At 49.1% G+C, this 23802-nt stretch overlaps 4 protein-coding genes across 5 annotated transcripts; 1 reads left to right on the forward strand and 3 right to left on the reverse strand.

Annotated features, from left to right (window-relative positions):
- Positions 1-84: 84 nt before the first annotated feature.
- On the reverse strand, positions 85-2848 carry LOC131261339 (uncharacterized). Its single transcript, XM_058263348.1, has 3 exons — positions 2485-2848; positions 1307-2416; positions 85-1246 (listed from the first exon to the last, which is right to left on the reverse strand). Exons 1-3 carry the CDS (start codon positions 2512-2514, stop codon positions 1019-1021), a joined length of 1368 nt encoding a protein of 455 aa, XP_058119331.1. The 5' UTR covers positions 2515-2848; the 3' UTR covers positions 85-1018.
- A 554-nt stretch (positions 2849-3402) lies between these two features.
- Positions 3403-8812, forward strand: LOC131259062 (trithorax group protein osa). Of its 2 annotated transcripts, XR_009178115.1 has the most exons (6): positions 3403-3474; positions 3584-3677; positions 3807-5822; positions 5889-6851; positions 7126-7905; positions 8748-8812. XR_009178115.1 is itself a non-coding variant. In XM_058260477.1 (5 exons), the coding sequence occupies exons 1-5, from the start codon at positions 3440-3442 to the stop codon at positions 7828-7830; spliced, it is 3813 nt and encodes a 1270-aa protein (XP_058116460.1). In that variant the 5' UTR covers positions 3403-3439; the 3' UTR covers positions 7831-8812. The 2 variants fall into 2 exon arrangements, 1 of the variants encoding a protein (XP_058116460.1); XM_058260477.1 differs by having other exon boundaries at positions 7126-8812.
- A 318-nt stretch (positions 8813-9130) lies between these two features.
- Positions 9131-14610, reverse strand: LOC131259061 (phospholipid-transporting ATPase ABCA3-like). The gene is made up of 8 exons (XM_058260476.1): positions 14399-14610; positions 14126-14330; positions 13763-14041; positions 11248-13701; positions 10905-11181; positions 10479-10835; positions 9389-10409; positions 9131-9311 (listed from the first exon to the last, which is right to left on the reverse strand). The coding sequence occupies exons 1-8, from the start codon at positions 14608-14610 to the stop codon at positions 9131-9133; spliced, it is 4986 nt and encodes a 1661-aa protein (XP_058116459.1).
- A 1907-nt stretch (positions 14611-16517) lies between these two features.
- Positions 16518-21866, reverse strand: LOC131259060 (phospholipid-transporting ATPase ABCA3-like). The gene is made up of 6 exons (XM_058260475.1): positions 21655-21866; positions 21090-21579; positions 18785-21019; positions 18502-18711; positions 16771-18440; positions 16518-16704 (listed from the first exon to the last, which is right to left on the reverse strand). The coding sequence occupies exons 1-6, from the start codon at positions 21864-21866 to the stop codon at positions 16518-16520; spliced, it is 5004 nt and encodes a 1667-aa protein (XP_058116458.1).
- Between the last annotated feature and the right edge of the window lie 1936 nt (positions 21867-23802).

A 23802-nucleotide genomic window follows, 5' to 3' on the forward strand; every position in this document is an offset into this window, starting at 1 on the left:
TCGGAGCCCAAAATGTATGTGATAAGAAAACAAAGATTCGTACAAAGAAGCAACAATAAATTGCACAAGGTAATATTTGTCTAATTGTATTTTTTTGTTCGTTTATTTAATAAACATTTGTCTGATAACTGGCTGTAGTATAATATAAGCAACGTTTTGAAGATCATTACAAAATAGTTACGACATGATTTCGGCTTTTACGGACATGATAACACTCCTATTTCTGTTAAATAATACATCCGAAAAAATACATGCTTTAAATGTACGATTACAGTTAATTCCTCTTCATAATAACGTAGAAGGAACAATGGATTCCAAAACGACATTAATATATGTCATTTCTAGTTATTACAAGACGATTCTCGAGACTGCGATGAGGAAGTTTACACCGGCGCGGCACAGAAAAATGCGCATTGTTAGTTAGCTTTTGCTTTACTTTGTAAATAGTATTCCTAATATTTCAATACATCTATTTAAAAAAGAGTAAAATAGTTAAATGATTTATAAAAAAAAAAACATTTGAACATGCATGAAAACCTTGTTTCCATTTTTAATACTTTAATTGCTTGTATGGCTTATATGCACCTGCGCATTTTGATTAATTGATTACAGTTAATGCATTTCACTTCTTGGCACTGAGCTCTTTTTCCATATCTTTTAGAAGAATTTGATTGTTAACTTTTCAATATATGTATTAATAATAGTAGAAAAGATAAAATATTTATAAAAATTATTTTAATATGCCCTTACTTCCTACGTGGATTGAACCGTTTGTATCGATTGGCAATAAATTACTTTTCTTTAGGTCCTCAGACACTAACCTAGCTTCCCCATCTGCAACTTTCTTCATGTGATCGCTCATGAAATTTGGGAAATCTATATCATGAAATATTTTTCTCTTTTCGTTTCCAACAGCCGCCTGTTCAGCGATCGATGCTATCACATAACCAATAAGGCATCTCTTATATAAGGCAACAGCTACAAGGCGATGCCGAACAAAATGAATGTGAAGTTACTTTTACACTCTTGGTTTAAATGTATAGTTCATTTTGTGGGTCTTCCTGTCTTGTACACCGTGATACCACGGTCCAATTGACGGAGGGAGATCGTAGGCAACTGCTAGTTTTGGGAGCATTCGCTTCAGCTTATCGAGTTCCCGCTGGTCTATTCCGTGACATTTCTTAATGTGAAGCCAACGTAGCGCCGGGAACCGCTTGACGAGCATCAGTAGATGGTTATCATCCAGCTAAGATTTGTTTGAAACGGTTGAATGAAAAAAATCAAATTGTATCCTACCATTACCTACCTTATCGTAATGTGCTAGAACCATCCGTTCGACACTGTACGTTGGGGTGAGCTGTTGCACTTCCGGATAAAGTTTAACGTTTACTAGGGTCAGCGTGCGCAACCGAGTGAATGCCATCAAGCACTCAATACCTTCTAGTCTTGCCCCTTTCTTCGAACCAATTTTTAGCGACTGGAGAGCTGGAAGCTGCAGGTTATGCAGATAGACGTGTCTTGCGGTGATTCGTAGGCGCTGGAGTTCGTTCAGTGTTGAAATATGCCACATCTGAATCGTACCCTCCTGCACCACGAGCTTCAGCTCGACGAGCTGCGTTAGATTCGCAGCAATCGAATGCAGCACAAAGCTGTCGATGAATTTGAAGAACATCTCAAGGCTCTCGAGGCGTACGCAACGCTTGAAAAATCCTATGCTGATGCTTTGTTCACTTTTGGTCATCGCTTTTTCCCACCTATCGATCGATAGATGGCGCAGGTTGCTCAGCTTTAGACTGTAAAAATAGAACACCTCCTTCGAAAAAAACTTGATTACAAGCGAGTGCAGTTGGTCCATGAATTCCAACAAAAAATCCAGATGTTCCTTGCTGTGCACGGCCAAATGCAAATGGCGAAGATTCGGTGCGACGAAACGTACGTTTTCGATAACACCCACATTTATATTCAAGGTGTGCAGCCTGTCCGTTTCGAACTGCACTTTTTCCTCCTTGCGCGCGGTCGGTAGTTTGATCAGGTATTTGGACATGGTTCCGAAAAGAAACAATGTTTCTATTGTACGGAAATTGATTAGCTGCTCCGTGTATATGGCCATAAAGTTGACATCATTCTGGGCAGCATAGTGTAGTTCGACGTGCGTTGGCGAAGGAAAAACCGATGGTATCATGCGTACGCTCTTAATGCACTCAGGGGTCAAAAGGGAAGGATCCATACTGATCGAGAAATTACGATAGTTTCGAGAAATTGGTTGTTTTGTCAATAAGCGCTTGCCGTTCAGGTGCATGACTACATTGCGGTTGAGATAACGGTCCGAAAACAGCACTGCGTTCCAACGTTGGCAGACGAGCGATAGGTTGCAGCGCGCATAGAAATGCAAGTAGCTAAATATATGCTCCAGTATCTACGAATATACAAACGAACATTTTCTATGTCTAAAATCCCCAACTCGTTCACGTTATACAGTCTTACCTCATTGGGCATATCGTTGAACTCCGCCATCTTGAGCACTACTGGGACAAAGAATGATCCAGGGCGTGCAAAAATCTTCGGAATTCGAAAGTAATAAAACTTACACCGACTTGCATGCGGAGGCAATAAATAGTTTCTGCTTCATCACATGACAGCGAACACCAGCGAAATCGGCGGACGATCTTGTTACTGCAACCGTTTGTGCTGTTTCACGCAGCACTATCTACCAAATAGCGATCGCATATCTTATCCTACAACTCTGTTATTCGTTTGCTGAAACTTGAGGCAAAATCGAACGCACATCTAGTTTGATTAACGATAAGGTCGCACCGGCATCTCTGTGCTTGCTTGCAGTCTCCAACCAAATGATGAGCAACGGTCATAGCGGTGTGTTTTGTTTTTGTACGTCGCTTCTACACTAGATAACGAAATGTTTACGTTGGACGACAGATGGATTCTTTCAAAAACAAACCAAAACTAAGTTGATTCATAACTATCTAATTTCAACAACAAAATCACCGAGCTTACCAAAAATCTACAAATTAAATCGGATTGAAATAATTCCTTTTTTATTTTTAAATTGGATCTATTTTCCTTTTTCGCCGGTGTGATTGTATCGATCTTGGGCTTGTATGAACCGTGGGCCCCGCTATGTCGAAGTGACAGCGCCGCCGCTGCAATCCGACCGAAGCTGTCAAAAGCGTGTGTGTGTTGAAGAAACGAAAAGAAGCGATTTTTCATGTTCGCAACACTTGCGGAAGTTGCATATAGTGTCCTTTCTGGCAGGAAAGCGATTGGAAATAATCGGCATTTTTCATCGGACATTGCAAATCTTTCCACGTGCACTAGTTTGCCCCCTTTGTAGGGTATCGTTTAGCGTACTACGCTTTTGTTTGGCACCGCTGCGGAATTCGCTTGGTGGAAATCGATTGCAGTATCCACACGGGCGTGCAGAATGGGTCTGCTAGAACAACTGCAGGAGCAAGGATGGTCGGTATTGGGATTCGCAAACGTTTGTGGTGGGCTCTTATTGTGCACCGTAGTGAGACCGTTTGATCATTTTTCGTTTGTGTTTCATGTGTTGCTGGCATTTGTGTAGGTACCTCACCCAGCCGGGGTTAGAAAAATTGCTGGAAGGCGACAAGAATGGATCGACTCCGGACGTGAAACAAGTTGTGAAATTGGCCTTGAACGTAAGTTGCATCTTCCACTTGACAGTATCACTTTCTTGCATCGCAAATGGATGCCGTTCGTTGAAGGTGGTGTTCTACTTGTGGGGTACGGCGTATTCTAAGAATTACGTTTTCTGTCTCATACACTAGACGGACCTACGGGAATACGGTGGTGGAGCGCTAGCTTCCCTAACCTCCCGCGGCACAAAGGTGGAGTCGTTTGAAGGGACCGGCGTTGTTCAGCTCGTCAAGCTTCGTAATCTGGGCGCACCGAAGGTAAACGAGGAATCAAAGACGGCACCACGCTTGCTGAAGCTCACCATAACCGACGGTCAAACGCAGTACGTAGCACTGGAGCACGAGCCGATACCAGCGCTCAGCCTGAACACACCGCCGGGCACGAAGATTCTCCTCAAGAACGGTCCTATCCGGATCACGCAGGGCGTCATGATGCTGAGTGACAAAAATGTTACCGTGCTAGGGGGGCAGGTAACGGCGCTGGTGGAAAAATGGGAACTTAGCCGCACCATGGCAAAGTACGCCAAGGGCGGTCGGCTTCAATTCAGCAACTCGGGCCCACCCCCATGGATTCCGTTTGGGCAAAAGATTCAGCAACCGACCGCCGTCAACAGTGACAAGGACTTCAAGAGCTTGACGACGAAGGAGAAGGAAGAATCGAAGGAAAATTCGGAATTCAATGCACTACGCAACGATGCGATTGCCGAGGCGACAAAGCTCGGCACGAAGAAAACGTTCGGTGGTGGTGCGAAGCAGATGGTCGACGCCAACGTGCAAAAGATCATGGACAAAGGCTTCACCGAGGACCAGGCCGCTCACGCCCTAAAACTGACGCGCAACAATGTGGAGCGTGCCCTTAGCAATCTACAGCGGATAGAGGGCCGCAAACAGCAAACCCACTCAGATGTCACTTCCGGGGGACCTCCGAGCGGAAAACCCGACGGTGTGAGGGCCGGAGGAAAGCGTGGATTTAGCAAACGCGAGGATGAATTGGATCAGCAGGCAAAGCCATCGGGAAAAGTTTCTCTATTCGACTACTTTGGTGATATTTTACAGGACAGCGAACCGGCGGCAGGCAATGCCGGTTCCGGTGGGAAAAAGACAAGCAAGGAGTCGACTCCAAACGATAAGCCAAATGTGTCTCAGCGGGGCCGTAGCGATAGCACGAGTCGCTCCGAAGGTAACCGGCCAACGAACAATGGCCGCAATCAATCGTCCGGCACCACCAACCACAGCTCATCTGGTGGAGCAATGCGAAACCATTCCGATAACCTCCATTACGCCGGTGGTGGCGGTGCAACGACGAACGGTGGTGGCGCGAAAGGATACAACCAGAGGTTTGAGAACAACATTTCGAGTAGCTTTGCCAATCGCAATACGTCCTCGACGTCATCGGTAAGGGATCGTGGTGGGCGCGACCAGGGTGGACACTACTCCGGCCAGCGTGAGCAGCAGTCGAACTACAAGCAGGGAGATTATTATGGATCAACAGGAAACAGCAACAGCAGCGGTCGTTACAATAGAGGAGCGAATGAAAATCACTCGTCAACGAATCACACAGGTGGTGCGCCGGCCAGTGCCCGATCTGGTGGTGGAAGCTCGCGTGGAAACGATTCCAAATACAACCAGAATCAATCTTCCTCCACCTCCGGTTATGGTAACTCACAGCAACGCTCGGAGCGCTCAGATCGTTACCATAGCAACGCAAACAGTAACACTACCGACACCGGCGGTGGCAACAGCAGTACGAATACGTCTGTCAATAACAACGCTAGCGGTGGAGGAAAGTACGGTGGAGGTAGTGGTAAAGGTCAGTCTGGAAATTCCGCCAACTACGGACACAGTTATGGATCCGAAGGGCGGAATAACCAGCAGCAATCATACGGCAACGACGGACGCGGCCAGGCTGGTGGTGGTGGTGGTGGAGGCAGTAGTGGGAAGGGTGGTGGTGCTTCTGCCACACAGCAACAACAACAATCATCCTTTGGAAACGGTCCCAAGCAGTCGAACTACAATCAACAGGGTACGCCAGCAACACCGTACGGTGGTAACGCCAACACTACGACCACCTCCAACTCCCAAGGACACTATGGCCAGCAAACCAGTGGGAACAGTTACGGTAGTAGCGGTACTAACAACCCCTCGAAGGTAACTAAAACTAGCAACTGCACGGGGGATAATGTGTAACATTAAAACAAAATCGTTCCTTTTCAGAGCTCAAATAAAAACAGTCGCTATGGAGGTAAGGATGAATCTCACAAGTATTCCGATGCCAGTGCGCCTACAAATGCGACTCCCAGCGGCCCCGCGCATAACAAGAAACCCTCTTCGAAAGGCCACGGTTCGCAAACCCAACCTCAATCGAACACCGGTACCGAGCATCGCTCCAATCAGCACCAACAATCTTCCTATGGTCCCCCGTCCTCCGGCGGAGGCAAGCACGCAGCGCAGCAGGTTTCTAACGCCAACAGTGGCAAGGTGAATCAGCTTACCGATCAGCTTGGGGGTATGCACATTTCTGGTAGCAAATCATCCGGAACCGTTGCAAGTTCGAACACAACAAACAAGTCCGGTCCGATGAAGCAGATGGTTTCGAATCATCCCCCAACGATGGTGCAGCAACATCAGCCACAACAGACCCAACATGTACCCCAGGTGGCCTCTTCCCCTCCCGGTACCATGCCATCGTCATCGTCGACGGGTCCGGGGGGTCCGTCACCGGGAGCTCCCACCACTCCCAGCGTAGGAGTTGCTGTCACCGGTCCGGGTGTACCGAAGAACTTCATCCAGCTGCCGAACGGGTACAACTACAACCCGTACCAGATCATGGGTTTCCAGAACAAGCAGACGAACGAGTTCGCCCTGAACGTGCTGAAAAGCCAGCAGCAGTTCGATCCCATGGCACAACCGACGCATCTCGGTGCTCCTGCCACCGGACCCGCCACCGTGTCTCCGGTTGGCCCTGGAGTGGGCGTCCCCATGGCTGCAACCGGGGCACCGACGGGTGTAATGCCACCACCGACCGCCGTCCTGACCGGCGGTCCAACCCCCGTTGCGGTGGCTACACCTGGTCCGCTCACGATGGCTCCGACACTTGCTCCCGCAACGATGGCGGTACAGTACCCGAACTGGAAAATTGGTGATCGCTGCCTGGCCAAGTATTGGGAGGATGGTGGGGTAAGTACGAAAATGCCCACTTTTAGCGCATCTGCTTTCTGACCGTAATGTACTGCACACTTTCCCTTATTTTTAAATTGCATCTTATCCCACCCGAGCATCTTACCCAACATTTTCCTACGTCAATATGTTTTTATGTCAATGGCAGATGGTAAAGACCTATTTTTTCGATTCCAAAACTAAGGTTTAATTGTTACAAAATGGTAAAATATGCTTAATGTATTCCTCTGACTTATTTCTTTCGATTGTTTTTTTTTATTCTGATGCCCATTAGTTCTATACGGCCGAAATTACCGACACCTCGAAGAACACCTTCGTCGTGCACTTCCTCGAGTACGGCAACTACGAGGAGGTACTGAAAACGGACTGCATCCCGATCAACCAACCGGGCAACCCGGGCGCACCGCCTACCCCGATGACACTGAGCTACCATCCCGCACCTACCATGCAGCCTCCTCCTCCACAGCCCGCACCCGTCGCTACCGGTCCTCCGGTGCAGTACGCACCGCATCCGGCCCATCCTCATCATCCGCCGCATCCACACGTCTCGCATCATCACGGGCACGTTCCTCCGCATAATCCACCGCCAACGATGGCACCCGCTCCCGGTGCCTATGCGAATGCATCGATGTCGGAAGTACCTCCTCCTTCCCATCCGTATGCACCCTTCAAGCCGGGCCCACCACCGCCGCAGATGGCGCAACCAATGTCGGCCCCGGTCGGGCAACCCATGAACCAGTATCCCACGGCACAACTACTGCACATTCACCCACAGCAGCAGCAACAGCCGCACCAACATCACCAACAGCAACAACCACAACCACCGGGGGCCCACATGGCGCAGCACCATCACCATCAGCACCATCAGCAGATGCAACCGCAGCCTCCGCAGCATCACGGCCAGCAGCAGCAACGTTCCTCCGGCGGGAAGTTCCGCGAACAGCGGCCCATGTACGTTCCGCCAGCCCAGCGTAAATAGAGGGCACGCGTCCCACTACTGTCCACCGTGTACTGGGCGTCGTCTTGCCTTAAAAGTGTGTGGCCGGTCCTCGCAGTAAGTATTGCCGTGCAACCTTGTCTCAAGCATTTCCTAGTGGAAAGAAAGAAACACAGATACAGGAACAGGGTTGAAAGGGTTTGAAAATCTCTCCACACTGCTTCAAAAGTTGGAACAAAAACACCCTCAAGAAACATCGGCAGGCAGCAGGTCTCTTCACCTCCTGGAGAGAGCATGTTGAGGTAGTACCTCCGGCATGGAATTAAAAGATAAAAACACTGCCACACGAGCCCAAAAATCTATTTATTATGCAGTGAATCAATTGTGAGCCCGGTGATCTTCTATACTGAAGTAGATTGAATCATTCGGAATCGATTTATAAAGAAAAGCATATACATATATAAGTAAACCCCAACACACTTACACGATAGGCAACGGAAGGCCATTCCCTCTACCATCTTTTCATGTCGTAGCAACACTTAACGGGGACATAAGGATACGTGTGTCCTTTTTTTTACAACAAACCTACGCTAGGTGTTTGCGTTTTTGGGAAGGAAATCACACCCTTTTCCCGTGGTTGTATTTAAAAACAAATAATTGAAAAGTATTTATCTTCCACACCCGTGCGGTTGTTGTTGGGCCGCGATCCGCTGCGATGTACGCCAATAGGGGACTACTTTTATACTTTGGCGTGGGTTTTGTTGATCGGGCCATAGGACGTGTCTAATGTTTGCGTTTTTCCAGACTCGCGTTGTCGCCGTGTGGTTTTCGAAGTTCGAAATTGGAAAATTTCCACAACCGCACCGCGCAAAATCGATCGTGTGAAATATGTCCTTACAGCATTACTGCTCTTTTTATATACATACATATATTTCTTTCCTTTTCTCATCGTTTCTCAGCCACACGGTTTAAAATTGAACATGTGAAAACACCCCGGTATTAGGAATGCAAAGCAAATGATGCCTTTGCGTCGTGTGGATAGAATTCACTTCCTCGATTTAAGAATGAATAAAAAGAAAATGAATCGTTGTATATTCTGTGAAATGCGCTGTTCCCCACTGCTCTTTTGCCTTTAGTTTATCCGAAAACGGATTCAACGCAATGTAGTATTTTAATTTTCTTTTATTTATTGCCTCATTCACTTAAGACGAAACTGCTTTAACTCTTGCTCAAATTCAATAAATAATGATCCCTTGCACTATATCCTATCCCTATCGCCTAATACCCGTAGTGTTGCAATGTCCTCTGGCTCGAGAATAGAACGACCGTTTACCGTGTTCCTTTAGTCCGTCTGCCTTTGGAACTTTGTGAAGTACAGGAACACCTGCTCGAGCGAGGTCTGTCCGAGGGCATAGTCCTCGATGTCTAGCACCTTCTTTGCGTTCTCCATGATGCCAAACATCGTTGACCAGCGCGTGTTTTCGGACGGGATTTGATAGGTAACCGATTCGAGATACTCCTCCCTTGAAAGGAAATTAATTACAAGTAAAGATACTTTCACTGTTTTCGGATACAAATCGTTTTAAAAGGGTATACTCACTTCAACTCGGCCTGCGGAAACCGTTCCACGATGTACTGTTTGACGTCCGCTATTCGATCGACGTTAGCCACCTCGGTCCGCTTGAGCTTGATCGTCAGGAAGTACCCGTTGGAGAACTTGTTCTTCAGGTGCTGCGTCGAGCCGAGGCACTTGAACTCCCCGTTCACCATGATGGCCAACCGGGTGCAGAGCGCTTCGCACTCTTCCATGCTGTGCGACGTGAGGACGATCGCTTTACCGGCGGCCCGCTCTTTGCACACCACATCCCAAAGCTGGCGGCGTGCCCCCGGGTCCATGCCGGTGGTCGGCTCGTCCAGGTAAACTACCGCCGGATCGCCCATCAGCGCCAGGGCCGTGCTGAGCTTCCGCTTGTTGCCCCCACTGTACGCCTTCGTCAGCTTGTCGATGTGCTTCCCAAAGTTGAGCTCCCCGGCCAACCGGTTCGAGAGGGTCGCTATCTCCCCCTTGGGGATACCTCGCAGGAGCGCAAATATTCGTAACGTTTCCCGCCCGGTCAGATCATCGATGAGCGCGTCAAACTGCGGACAGTAGCCGATGCGCCGGTGCACCTCGTTCATGCTGCTGTTGAGGCTGATACCGTTGACCCACGCCTGACCGTACGAGATACCCTCGTCGCCGGTCATCATCTTGAAGGTGGTGGTCTTGCCGGCCCCATTCACCCCGAGCAGCCCGAAGCACTGCGAATGTTCGACGGCGAGCGACAGCTGGTTGACGGCCAGGAACTTCTTGTAGTACTTGGTTACGTCCCGTAAGACCAGGTTGTTGGCGGCGATTTCACCATCGGTCAGTGAGCGCACACGAAGCTTCTCCGCCCGTACATCCGAATCGATATCGTCCGCTTCGCTCGGTGGTGCGGCCGTTTTCGTCTTGCGCCGGAAAATCCGAGCGAACACCCGGTACTCGAAGAACATGAGCAGCAGGAAGCAGATCAGTCCCACCACGAACAGATACATCAGATTGCGGCTGATGCCGGTGCGCTCGAAGGTAAATATTTCCGTGTCTGAAAGATAATCCCGGTCAGTTATTGTGTCTTTTAGCTACAACACCCGGGGGTGGTGTGGGTACTTACTGCAACACTGAGAGAACAGTTGACACAGCAGCTCCGGTGTACAGTTCGGGATAAGCTCACACTGCGAGTCGCAGACCTGTTGCGTGGCGACCGCAATGTTCATATTGCTCAGCGAGTGGCTCAGCGCAAACAGCGGGAATATCATGAAGGCCCACTCCATACCCTCGGCCACCTCCGTCAGATCGAAGCCATCGAACAGCAGCAGAAACACGGTCATAAAGAAGATCGTTCCGGTGAAGATGTTCAGTATCATCACCTTCACGAAGCCGCTCGCCGGAATATCGAAGGCGAACGAGAGCAGGTAAGTGAGGGGCAGGAAGGCAAAGCCAAATACTACCATTATAAGGATCACTCGACCTTGGGGAAATAAGAAACAAATTAACCCTCCTTTCGATGCAGACAATGTAGAATGTACTTTATACGTACCAATTTCTTCACCCGAGGACCAACCATCTTCCTGGAAGGCGGCCAATACCGCCACGTAGAACATGACCGTCACGAAGAACGTCATAAAGTCCCACACGAACGACACGAGCCAGTACAGGAGCACGTTCGCGCCGCTAACAAACTGCAGCAGCTTGGAGCGGCTGACCCGCTCCTTGATGTAGAACATGATGTACAGGGCGGCCACGAATGCCATCGCAAAGCCGGTATTGAACGCCAGCTGGAAGCCCATATTGTTGCCGGCTTGAAGCTGGGTGAACTGGAATGGCAAGGGAATCGAATGTTAGGACGTCCAAAGAATGGGTTTCGTTACCGTGCGGCTTACCCTCGTCTCGGGACGGAACGGAAGCGGGTGGTTGGTGAGCAGAATAGAACACTGAGCGCAAACCGAACGCAACATGGCATTGTAGAACGTATTCATCGCCAGCGGGGCGGAGTGGAATCCTTGTGCGTTGAACCAGATGGTATGGTTCGTCGGAGTGATCGATGCACCGACCATGAACTCGTTGTTCACCTGAGGAAGATTCTGGTCGTAACGGTGGAGGATGTAGTCCACCATCGGTTCCGTGATGGTGATGAGCGAGCGGGACGAGTCGGCCCCTTCGAACAGCTGCTGGTACGCCTGTATCACACTGGTCTGAACGGTGGAGGTTCCCTCCAGGACGGTCACGGTCGTATCGTAACTGTCGAACCCGATCGGAAGCGGTGGGAGGGCGAGCGAGTCGGGAAAGGAACGCACGATCACGACCGTCATGATGACGAAGAAGATCGGAATAAAGATCTGCACCAACATCGCTATCCAGCTCCGTTTGGTGGCGATCGCTTTCTTGAGCAGCATGGCTTGGAGTTGATTAGCGAGCAGTGGATAACCCGTTAGGAGCTTGTACTGATCCGGTTGGTCCAGCGTAAGGGTCACGGTGGAACCATTCGAGGGCTCCAGTGCGTACGGTTGCGCTGGAATATCTTCGTGCGGTTTCTTGTCCAGAGCGTACGAATCACTTCCCACTCGAAGGAACACCTCCTCGAGTGTGGTCAACGAAATACCGTAGCTAGTGATGCCAAGGGACGCGGAATGGTTCTCCAAGTTCTGTAGAAGAGGCTGAAACAAGGCCGTATAGCTATCGTCCAGTACGTACGACAACTCCGTACCAATGTCCGTGTCCTCCACTATGTTGGGAATGTGTTGCCTCATCAGTGATGTCACGCGTGCCGTCTCACAACCATCGTCCTTCACGCAGATCAGCCGGTATCCAACGCCGAACCGTTTCTTCAAGAAGAACGACGACCCGGCCGCCTTTAACTCTCCATCGGCCATGATTGCAATCCGATCACCGAGGATATCCGCTTCGTCCATGAAGTGTGTCGAGAGTAGAATGGTACGTCCCTTTTTCTCCTGAATCAGTAGATCCCACAGGGCACGCCTTGCCGTTGGATCCATTCCGGACGTTGGTTCATCACAAAACACCACCTTCGAACCACCACAAAGTGCCACTCCGACGGCCAGCTTACGCTTCATCCCGCCGGAAAGTGTGTGGCTCTGGGCGTGCCGCTTGTCCTCCAGCTGCAACACCGACACGTAGTGGTCAATCTCCTTCGGGATGTCTTTCCTTTCGACACCTTTGAGCCGCGCAAAGAACCGTATGTGTTCCGCAACCGTCATCTCGTTGAACAGCACGTTGTGCTGTGGGCAAAGGCCGAGCGACTTCCGCGCCCCCTCAATGTTTGTCCGAATGTCGCAGTCGTTGATCAGTGCGGTACCGCCCGTCGGTGAGAACACTCCGGTCAGCATCGACATGGTGGTCGTTTTACCGGCCCCATTGTGCCCGAGCAGTACCGTGATCTGATCCTCAAACATGCTCAAATGTAGTCCCTTGACGGCCACCTTCGTCTTGTTGAACACCTTCTGGAGGCCTTTGATGCGAATGCCCGCATGTTTGCCCACCGGTTCCGGTTCGATGTTGTTCGTCTCGGAGTCCGGTGCCTGCCCATCGGCTGGGTCGTCATTCGGGACCACCTTGTTGGTCCAGAACTTCTTCGTCACCGGAAAGTACCACGGTTCTGCTACGCCGTACTCACCCGGGAACACCTTCTCGACGTAGAGCGCAATCACCAGATAGATGACGGCATCGGTCAGCATCATCATCATCGTCGCACCGACACTCAGATCGTCATCCACCGTCACCGGGTCGAACATGTTGGACCACTGCAGCCCATTGGTCGTACCTTCGTGGCGCATGATCAGCATGAGCCCGAACGACATGCCCGAGTTGTGGAACAGGCAGAGGGCCAACTTGGCCGACAGCGACATCGTGTCGTAGTTCGAAAACGCAATGTTGTACGGCATCACAAACACGAACCACAGCAACCCGGCGATGCCCGACGCCGTGTTTGCCTTCGAGAAGAACGTGCTTACCATGAAGCAGAACATGATCGTTGCGAGGCTGTACACGAACAGGTAGAACCAGATGGCGAACCAGTCCGAGAACGTAAAGATGGCCAGGTCGGTGTTACTCGTAATGCTAACGCACAGCATCACCGTGATGATCGAGATGGAGATCAGCAGCAGGGCGATACACTTGACGAACCATGCTGTCCAGTGCAGCCAGCTCGAAAGGCCCATGATCTTCATGGCCTCCTTCAGCTGTTTTTCCTTCTCCACCGTTATGTACTTGACCGTGTTGATGGCAGTATAGAAGAACGCGATCACAATGATCAGTGGCAACAAATTTTCTAGTCCTGTGAGTAAAACATCACTGTAGAACGGTGGATACGGATATCGCTGTAAAGGAAAAAAGACTTTAACATTGAATGATTGTGTGTTGGCGTCAAGGCCTACTTACACTTAGATAGACATTCGGCAGTTGAAAGGAAGGATCCCGCTCGAGAAGAATTGATCGCGCCACGGCACTCTGGATCTGCAGGAACGTTTCGTTGTAGTAGTTGGCAGGATATCCACCATCGTCACGCTCGTACTGACGTGCCCCGGACACCTGAAACTGCGGAAACATTCGCTCCGTCTGCCAGTTGTTCCAGAACTCCGATCCGGTCTCACGGAAGGTTCGCATTTCGCTCGGATATCTTAACGACATTATCGTCTGCTCTGGGAGTTGCGATAAAGTCTGTTGATGGGGAAAAAAACAAATGGTTATAACAGGTATTGATTGTCTATATCACTTTTTCAAATGGCCTTTTCTACTACTTACAGCGTAAGCATCCGGAAACTCTACCCCCGCCAGCACATTGTTCGTCTGGAGGTGAGCCTGCATGGTCTGGGCGTTGGGAAACGGACGAATCTCTAGGCTTTCGTCCAGCTGCAGCGCCGAACGCTGGATAATGTTCTGCAGCATCGCATTCTCCGGTGAGTATGCAATGGCGTAAATAATCGGTGGATCTATTTCTGGGTTAAGCCTGTAAAAAAACGGACGGGACATTTGTAGAGAGGATGCTCTCACACCGTATTCAGACCATCCACTTACCTCAAATGGGAGATGGTATTTAGCTCGAGTGGATTGAAGATGGTAGGCTCCGTGAATTCCTCCGAGTCCACTAATCCACGGATCAGTATGAGAAGAACGCAGGCCAATACCGGTATAAGGATCTCGAACAACGTTTGCAGGTAGTGCCGTTTGGTGATGATCCAGTTTTTCCACAGGAGCAAGACGAACTTGCCCCAGCGTGAGGTGCTCATTTTTGGTTTCTTGTCGTTTACTTATTGTGTTAAATGAGCTGCAATCAACAGAGGGTTTTCATTTGGAATGTTTCTCTAGTATGGAATAGGAAGACAAAAAAAAACCCGGAGCAACTGATCATAGTAGCTTTTCTTTTAAAAATCATAATCCATTCATCATTACAAGGGGCACGATTCTCCAACGTTCGCGTCCTACAATTTCTTTACGCAAGCGTATAAATCCCGCCTGAAACACCAGTCACAGCTGCAAATCTCCGCAATTTATCTTTATCGGAAACGCTCAGCCGATCCTGATAAGAATCGCTATCGCCAGCTGGGCTTAGTGTCCCTCACGGGTTTGTTGCGTTTTGCGTGACAATGACTTTGAGGTTCCGCGGATGTTTGGTGATGATTTTGCACTTTCCAATCGCAAACGGAATTGGGGGTACGCGATGAGACACCTCCCTTACAGAATTTGTAGCTTTATCCAGGGCTATGTGGGTGTGTATCAGTATGTGGCAATCGCATGGTGAGTCAAATGGTGCTAGAAAACACTAGAATTCAAACGCGTAAAACCGTTGAGTGGACGGAAACGTTTCCAACAAGGGTTATTGACCGTAACACTTGTAACAGTCCTTATCCGGGTGATTGGCACAAGTAGATTCTCAACATGGTTTCTAGTACCATCTCCAAGTAGTAGTAGGAAAGTCAACTTATTTTAACTAACATCACAAAGATACGAGCACACGACCGAGTTGGAGACTTATGTAAAATAGTTCTATTTATTTCCCGAAAACTTGACCCTTTACATACTGTTCTTAGTGGGAAGAAAATTGAGCCGTTTCCATTTATTTGTCTTCTATTCTTTCAGCTTTCCACTGGTAATCCATTTGTATGAATAATCAATACTGGTTAACCTGGTTTAACCACCACACTTCCGTGTGCAAATCACAATAAATGGCACAGGTCAAGTCCTTTAACTCTGAACCCACGTTGTCTCTCGTTCGGTGTCCTAAATCCACTGGAATCAATACACGTTAACAGGTACCACCTGTTCACTGTCCTAACGTTCAGAGTTCATGGTCAAATGTTACGGTAGTTCCTCACCGGACACCCGGTGGCCCGAATCCTGGTTGGATGAATATAATTATCCATAATCATTCACCAGCGTAGCGTAGGCCGTTTCCGGTGGTTCATATCGATGTCAGAAACTAATGGTTCTCGAATGCCATAATGGCCAACAATCAAGCGCATACCACAGCTTTTCACACCCTTCCTTAACACCTGGTGGCATGGTTCCCGTGCGTTAGAAATATAGAACTCACCTCGAAAGCAACCAGTGAAAGTGGATGTGCTCCAATGCACTCGAAATACACTTGCCTTTTTCCCTGGCACAAACACACACACGCGCACGGCGAAACGAACTTGATTCCTGCCGAGCAGGGAGGTCCTTCCGAGCGCTCCGAGCGAAGTCGATAAACTGAAATCTTTTGCCGCCGATCGGTGGACATTTATCAAACTTATCCGTTACCGGCGCCCGATGGGAGTGTGGGAACTGACATCCGACATAGAAAACCCCTGGTCGCGATAACGGTTGGCCGTTCTGTGGGGGAAAAGAAGGGAGCCTTATTCATTCATCGAACGGTACGGAACAGAATTGAGCCGTAGGGATTAATGATAGCGAATATCATAAATGATTCACCTGCCACAAGTTATGAGTAGTTGGAAGTTGGAGTATCCGGTGGAATGATGGAAGAAAAAAAAGCGGAATGCTTTTGCGTGTGCTTGTAAACGTTACTGTATTCTATGGCGAAAAAATCGAACACCCTTTTATCAGGTACAGGTGCCGGCGGGTACACGAAAAGGGGGCACTTACTAAGTGCAGATTAACTTAAACTTAGGCTACTGGAAATGGGAGTCGAGTGGAACTAGTTATCATCGGTAACTCGCTGGTACTTGGTGAAGAACAGGAACACTTGCTCGAGTGACGTCTGCCCCAGTGCGTAGTCTTCGATGTCAAGTGTTCGTTTGGCCTCCTCCATCAGCCCGAACATGGTGGACCACTTCAACTCGGACTGGGTGATGTGATAGGTAAGCGAGTCGTGATACTCTTCCCTGTTTGGATAAGAGATTGAGAAGAATGAATACAGGCCTATGGCTTTTCGACAGCGTGTTACTTACTTTAGTACAGCCTGGGAGAAGTTACGTGCCACAAAGTCCTTCACCGGATCGGCATTTGCCGGCGACCCATCTCCCGTGCGGTTCAGTTTGATTGTCAAAAAGTATCCCTTGGAGAACTTATTCTTCAGGTGCTGCGTTGAACCGAGGCACTTAAACTCCCCGTTCACCATGATGGCCAATCGGGTGCAGAGCGCTTCGCACTCCTCCATACTGTGCGACGTGAGGACGATTGACTTGCCGGCCTTCTTCACGTTGATTATCACATTCCACAGGTGTCGTTTCGCACCCGGATCCATACCGGTGGTCGGTTCATCCAGATACACGACGGCCGGGTTCGCTAGGAGTGCGAGAGCGGTGCTCAGCTTTCGCTTATTACCACCACTGTACTCCTTCACGCGCTTATCAATGTGCTTCATGAAGTTTAAATCCCCGGCGAGGCGGATCGTCTCGTGACCAATCTCGTGCTTGGGGATGCCTCTAAGCAGGGCAAATATTTTCATCGTTTCCCTGCCGGTTAGATCCTCCAGGAGAGCGTCAAACTGGGGACAGTATCCGATGACCTTGTGCACCTGGTTGAGGCTACTCTTCAGGCTGATACCCTTCACCCAGGCTTCGCCGGCCGAGATGTTTTCGTCACCCGTCAGCATCTTGAAGGTGGAAGTCTTGCCGGCCCCGTTGACACCGAGCAGACCGAAACACTCCGAGCCGTCGACGGACACGCTGAGTTGATTGACTGCCAGGAACTTTCCGTAGTACTTGGTCAGCTCGCTGACGATCAGGTTGGAGTTTCCGATCTCCGCGTTCGAGAGACCCTTCACGCGATTCTTCTCCCGCCACACATCGTCGTCCATGGTGGAGTCCTCGCTGAGTGGTGCCAACTCAGCCGTGCGTTGCCTACGACGTTTGAATATCCGCTCGATCACCCGGAACTCGATGCCCATGAGGATGAGGAACCCTACCATTCCCACAACACCCATGTACATCAGCTGCCTGTTGATGCCGGTATTTTCCCACGAGAAGATATTCGTGTCGCAGCACTGGGGCAAAAGGGAGCAGATATACTCAGCCGAACAGAGTGCGGTCGTGTCCTCCGTGCACTGCTCCCTGCAAACCGTTTCGGTAGTCGAGAGCACGTTGATATTGCTCAAGCTCTGGCTCAGCGAAAACAGTGGGAATATCATAAACGCCCACTCGAGCCCATTGGCAACGTCGCTCAGGTCAAAGGCGTCAAACTTGAGGAGGAACACGGCCGTAAAGAAGATCGTCCCGCTAAATATGTTCACTATCATCATCTTGACAAAGCCGGTCGCCGGTACCTCGAACCAGAACGAGAACAGATAGGTCACCGGAAGGAAAGCGATGCCAAACACTATCAGCACCAAGAACACCCGGCCGAGCTCTTCGAAGGTGGCCCATCCTTCCTCCTGGAAGACGGCCAGCGTGATGATGTAGAGCAGCGCCGTGATGACGTACGTCATAAAGTCCCACAAGAATGAGACGATCCAGAACGTGAACACGTTGATACCGCTGACAAATTGCAGCAACTTGGCCCGGCTCGTTCGCTCCTTGATGTAGAACATGATGTACAGTGCGGCAATGAACGACATCGCAAAGCCGGTGTTGAACGAAATCTGGAATCCGAGATTGTTACCCGCTTCCAGTTGAGTGAACTAAGGGGAAGTAAAGAGTGCGATAGAAGGTTGTAAATATATTACATATATAACCACTTACCCTCGTTTCCGCCTTAAACGGTAACGGTTTGTTGATGATCGTGATCTCATAGGCCGCATTGATCGACTTGATCATCGCATTGTACATGAAGTTCAACGCTAGTGGGGCCGTATGGAAGCCTGTCGGATTCCACCAAACGGTGTGGTTCGTGTTGGTTATCGATGCGGCCGCCATATACTCGCGATTAACTTGACCAATATTTGCGACCGACTGTAGGTGAATAAGGAAATATACAATGTTGCATCTACAAACCCGATATTATATGGTTTTAAGAAGGACTTACCAACTCTAGGATGCGCTCTGTCATATTCTTCTCAGTAACTTCCAGCCGATGGTTACCCGGCAAGCCTCTGAATACCGCTCGATATCCATCGATGAACGGACTCGAGGTGGCCGTCGCTTCCAAGATCGTATTGGTTGCACTGTAGTTATACACACTGATCGGTATCGGTGGGAGATCGGTTTGTCCCGGGAAAGTGCGCACGATAATCACGGTCACGATGACGAAGTAGATCGGAATCCAGGCCTGAACCAGCATCTGTATCCAGCTACGCTTGGTGGAGATGTACTTCTTCAGGAACATGGCAAACAGTTGATTCCAAACCAAATTGGAACCATCCAATAGGGGCGCCGTATCGCTGGTCGTATCGAGGGTAACGGTGGACGAATGATTAAACCCGTTGGTGTCTAGGATTCCATCATCGTGACCCGATTTTTGATCCAACGCATACGAGTCACTGCCAACGCGCAAGAACACTTCCTCGAGGGTGGTCAACGAAATACCGTAACTGGTGATACCGCACTGCTCCACATTGTCTTCGAGATCACGCAACAGATCCTGGAAAACGGCCGTATAGTTTTCGTTTAGCACGTACGACAACTCCGAACCGATGTCCGTGTCAATGTCGATGTTGGGAATGTGCTTCCGAAGAAGTCCTGTAAGCGTTCCACGATCACAATTCGCTCCCTTCACACAGATCAGTCGATATCCAACGCCGAATCGTTTCTTCAAGAAGAACGATGAACCGCACGCCTTCAACTCTCCCTCGGCCATGATCGCGATTCGGTCGCCGAGGATATCCGCTTCATCCATGAAGTGCGTCGAGAGCAGAATGGTGCGCCCTTGTTTTTCCTTGATCAACAGATCCCAAAGGGCACGACGTGCCGATGGATCCATGCCGGAGGTCGGTTCATCACAGAGCACCACCTTCGATCCTCCGCAGAGCGCTATGCCAACCGAGAGCTTCCGCTTCATGCCACCCGAAAGTGTGTGTGACTGTTTGTTCAGCTTGTCTTCCAGCTCGAGCAGTTGGACGTAGTGTCGAATCTCGTCCTTGATCTTGTTCCTCGGGACACCCTTCAAGCGGGCGAAGAATTCGATATGCTCGGCGACGGTCATCTCGTTGAAGAGCACGTTGTGCTGTGGACACAGACCTAAGGACCCACGTACCGCATCAATGTTGTTCCGTATGTCATACCCGTTTACTATGGCCGTGCCGGACGAGGGGGAAAACATCCCCGTAAGCATCGACATGGTGGTCGTCTTGCCGGCGCCATTGTGTCCCAGCAGTACCGTGATCTGGTCTTCGTACATGTTCAAGTTCAACCCCTGAACGGCTGCCTTTTTCTTACTGAACTCTTTGCGTAGCTTGCGAATCTGAATGCCGGCATACTTGCCATCCGGTTCCCGTTCCACATTATCACCCTCCATGTTGCTAACATCCGCCGGAATCGTTTCGGCCTTCTGCTGGGCGTCTTTACACCAGAACTTTTTCGTATACAGGAAATACCACGGCTCGGCGATTCCGAAATCTCCCGGGAACACCTTCTCGACGTAGAGTGCAATCATTAGGTAGATGATGGCATCAGCCAACAGCATCAGCATGGTGTCTCCAACGGAGAAGTCATCATCCACCGATACCGGGTCGAACAGGTTAGACCACTGCAGACCCGTGGCCGTACCCTCGTGTCGCATCATGAGCATGAACCCGAACGACATGGCCGAGTTGGAGAACAGGCAGATGGCCACCTTTGCACCCGCCGTCATATCGTCGTAATTCGAGAACGCAATATTGTACGGGACGATCAGGATGAACCACAGTAGGCCGGCAATGCCTGCTGCAATGTTAGCCTTCGAGAAGAACGTGCTCACCATGAAGCAGAAGCAGATCGTTGTGATGCTGAACACGAACAGGTAGAACCAAACGACCGTCCACTCCGCGTACTCGAAGATGGCCAGGTCGGTGTTGGTGGTGATGTTAACGCACAGCAGGACCACGATCAGTGAGATTGATATAATCAGTAGCACCAAACACTTCACAAACCACGCCGACCAGTGCAGCCAGCTCGGCAATCCCATGATCTTCATGGCCTCCTTAAGCTGCTTCTCCTTCTCTACCGTGATGTACTTAACCGTGTTGATGGCAGTATAGAAGAATGCGATTACTACAATCAGTGGCAGGAGATTTTCGAAGCCCGTCAGCAGCGGATCACTGTAGTACGGTGGATATGGGAATCTCTGAAATTGGAAATTGGAAATATTAAATTTAGTGACGAAAGTGAAGATTTTTAGTTATAGTAAAGCTTACATTGAGATAAACTTCCGGCAACTGAATCGTCGGATCGCGCTCCAAAATGAGAGCCCTCGAAACTGCACTCTGTACCGCGATGAAGGACTCGTTGTAGTAGTTCGCTGGATAACCTCCATCGTCGCGCTCGCGCTCCCGTGCGCCAGCTATTTGGAACGCCGGGAACATCAACTCCGTAGCCCAGTTGGCCCAGAATGCGGTGAAATCGTCCTGCAGCGTACGCATCTCTCCCGGGAATCGTATCGACACGGTAATGTTGTCCGGAAGCTGGTTCAAATTGCCGTAACTCTCCGGAAATTCAACACCGGCGATCGAGTAGTTTAGGCGGAAGAAATTTTCCATCGAATGTGCGTTTGGATACCCGGCCAGCTCGATCGGTTCCTGGATATGCTCGACCGCTCTTTGCATGATCCTGTCCGTCAGCGGCGACTGTGGACTGTACGCCAGCAGCAACGTGAACGGAGGTGTGATGTTGGGATTTAGCTCGGGTCTGCAAGGTAAGCAAATCATTACTTGGTCTGGACGAATATACTTCTCCACGAAACGTTCCGTATGGATTACTTACAGCATGTGCCGAATGGTGTTCGTCTCTAGCGGATTCCACGTGGTCGGCTCATCGTACACATCGGCATCGACAAGCCCTCGCACTACAATCAACACCACGCAGGCGATGACGGGAATCAATATCTCGAACAGTGTCTGCACGTAATGGCGCTTCTGGATGATCCAATTCTTCCATAGCAGCAGGATAAACTTATCCCAGCTGGAGGTGGCCATCGTCGCCTTATCTGCGGGGCATACAACAGATCACATGCGTCAATAAGGAGGTGTTCCGTCAACAATGGCACTGACTTGGCCGTTTTGCCGCAGTCGCCTTCTTTTCTTCGCTCTCCTTTCGATTTCACGCGAGCTATTTTAACGGCACAAAATCAACAAATGTAACACCCTCGATTGATTAAGCTTTATCACGCTCGGTTTATCAACACTGCAGCTATCACCATCATAAATTGAGCTGTAATCTAAAACACATTACGACGGCAAACGTGTATCGTTGATCCATGAATGATGAGCCCGTTATAACAATCACTCCCAAAGGCCGTGTACTAGGTAACTAAGCTTATTGGAAATCATGTTCAGTCCTTCTTCTTTTTTTAAACAGAGATTTCTGCAGCGTCTCACAGATTGCATAATGAAGTTTTTGCCCTGAACTAACAAGTTCTGAAAAACTCATTAATTTTGGTTATTGTTACTGGTTTGGATACTGGTCAAACTTAACTTCAAGATTTCAGTTAATGCATGTAGAGCATGTTTTGCAGTGAGTTAAAATAATAGCAAATTCAGTTCAACATATGCTTTCGTGCGTTTGTTGAAAGCTTGAGGTCACTGATGCGCCGATTGATTATATCAGCTACATTCGTTGTGATCACTAACCGTTTTCAACTTTTATGCTGCTTTGAAACTTAGATAACACTTGTCCGGAAGCAGAAATCGCAAGGATTGATATTTTTAACAATCGATCGATTAACAGTCGAAAAAGGAGAAACCTATTCTATAACGTTCCGGAATTTTATAGCCACATGGCTGTCCTTATGTTTCCAGAAAGAGCGACTATTTCTTAAACAGTATGCACACACTTTACATCATAGTCGCGTCTATAAAAATCTTTGCACTAAATATTGAACTTACTCTTGAACGCCTTTCCGATCGATTCTCACGGTATGTCCACTGCACTGTTTACATCAGATACTCAGAACTGAAATGTTTCGGCGACGGCTTTTATAGAAAACCAGTATCGGGCAATTCGGCAAACGCATTGCTCCCGATAAGTCCCTATCAATGGCCAATTACCTGGCGAATGCCGCAAATCGATAGAGATAGCGATTGAATATCTTTGGCCAATAATCTATGAAGTTAATTCCGGTACGATGAGTTTTCATTTATTTTCCGGGCCACGAGATGTCTGTGACGTAGCGCGCGGTCCTAATTTTCCGTCGTTTGCGCTGTTGCACTAGCGATAAAGGAAGTTTTCTCTTGCAAACTTCAAAACACGTTATGTACGCAAAACAATTATGCCTAAGATTAGCTTTCCGTTTCTTTCCTTCTCAGCTTCCTGTGCGCGTCGTCGCTGGTATCAGATGATAACAGATTCACGTGGAGTAAACGCGCATTATGACTCATGACGTCGTCTGCTATCATGTGCCAGACTGATTCATAGACCTGTGGCAAACGACGCCGTAACGGAAGCGTTTCAGGTAATCTTTATTATCATTTTAATTTATTTTTTTAAATATCTCTTCTATTTCTATATTTCTTCTATTTATCATTATTTTTTTTTAATATCGAACAAATATTATTATAATTTGAATTTCCTTTGATCTACTAGATGATCCTTATGACATTGACGCAGAATGCGGGTTTGAACAGACTACTGACCCAATAGCATTTATTTCATAGTCAAGGACCGTGGCACAAAAGATCAATGACGATCGCCAATAATCCTTGAACCAACCGTGGAAAGAATATAAATCTTTCCACAATCAACGCTCACAACAAACGGCCAAAGCCCACGCAAATCATTCAAATGATCGCGAAGCCTTCCATGTGCTCCGATTCCACGCGGAAGCGCCGCATTCAGCCAACGTGATAATCGCATCAGTTCAAAAACTCCATAAACCACGGAGCGTCGGGACGGGCACGCTTTCACCCGGCACGG

This window comes from Anopheles coustani, chromosome 3, assembly GCF_943734705.1.
Source record: "Anopheles coustani chromosome 3, idAnoCousDA_361_x.2, whole genome shotgun sequence".
In the NCBI taxonomy this organism is placed as follows: Eukaryota; Metazoa; Arthropoda; class Insecta; order Diptera; family Culicidae; genus Anopheles; species Anopheles coustani.

What these genes read in the sequence shown, in the direction of transcription:
- LOC131261339 (XM_058263348.1), bottom strand. Translation starts at nt 2,514, where the DNA reads ATGGCGGAGTTCAACGATATGCCCAATGAG. An exon ending in TCAACGATATGCCCAATGAG is followed by an intron (nt 2,417 to 2,484) that starts GTAAGACTGTAT and finishes GTATATTCGTAG; the next exon opens with ATACTGGAGCATATATTTAG. An exon ending in TTCTAGCACATTACGATAAG is followed by an intron (nt 1,247 to 1,306) that starts GTAGGTAATGGT and finishes AACAAATCTTAG; the next exon opens with CTGGATGATAACCATCTACT.
- LOC131259060 (XM_058260475.1), bottom strand. Translation starts at nt 21,866, where the DNA reads ATGGCCACCTCCAGCTGGGATAAGTTTATCCTGCTGCTATGGAAGAAT. An exon ending in CGTTTAAGGCGGAAACGAGG is followed by an intron (nt 18,441 to 18,501) that starts GTAAGTGGTTAT and finishes ACTTCCCCTTAG; the next exon opens with TTCACTCAACTGGAAGCGGG. An exon ending in TTCTCCCAGGCTGTACTAAA is followed by an intron (nt 16,705 to 16,770) that starts GTAAGTAACACG and finishes TTATCCAAACAG; the next exon opens with GGAAGAGTATCACGACTCGC.
- LOC131259062 (XM_058260477.1), top strand. Translation starts at nt 3,440, where the DNA reads ATGGGTCTGCTAGAACAACTGCAGGAGCAAGGATG. An exon ending in CAACTGCAGGAGCAAGGATG is followed by an intron (nt 3,475 to 3,583) that starts GTCGGTATTGGG and finishes GCATTTGTGTAG; the next exon opens with GTACCTCACCCAGCCGGGGT. An exon ending in AGTATTGGGAGGATGGTGGG is followed by an intron (nt 6,852 to 7,125) that starts GTAAGTACGAAA and finishes GATGCCCATTAG; the next exon opens with TTCTATACGGCCGAAATTAC.
- LOC131259061 (XM_058260476.1), bottom strand. Translation starts at nt 14,610, where the DNA reads ATGAGCACCTCACGCTGGGGCAAGTTCGTCTTGCTCCTGTGGAAAAAC. An exon ending in TGCCGAATGTCTATCTAAGT is followed by an intron (nt 13,702 to 13,762) that starts GTAAGTAGGCCT and finishes TTTCCTTTACAG; the next exon opens with CGATATCCGTATCCACCGTT. An exon ending in ACTGTTCTCTCAGTGTTGCA is followed by an intron (nt 10,410 to 10,478) that starts GTAAGTACCCAC and finishes ATTATCTTTCAG; the next exon opens with ACACGGAAATATTTACCTTC.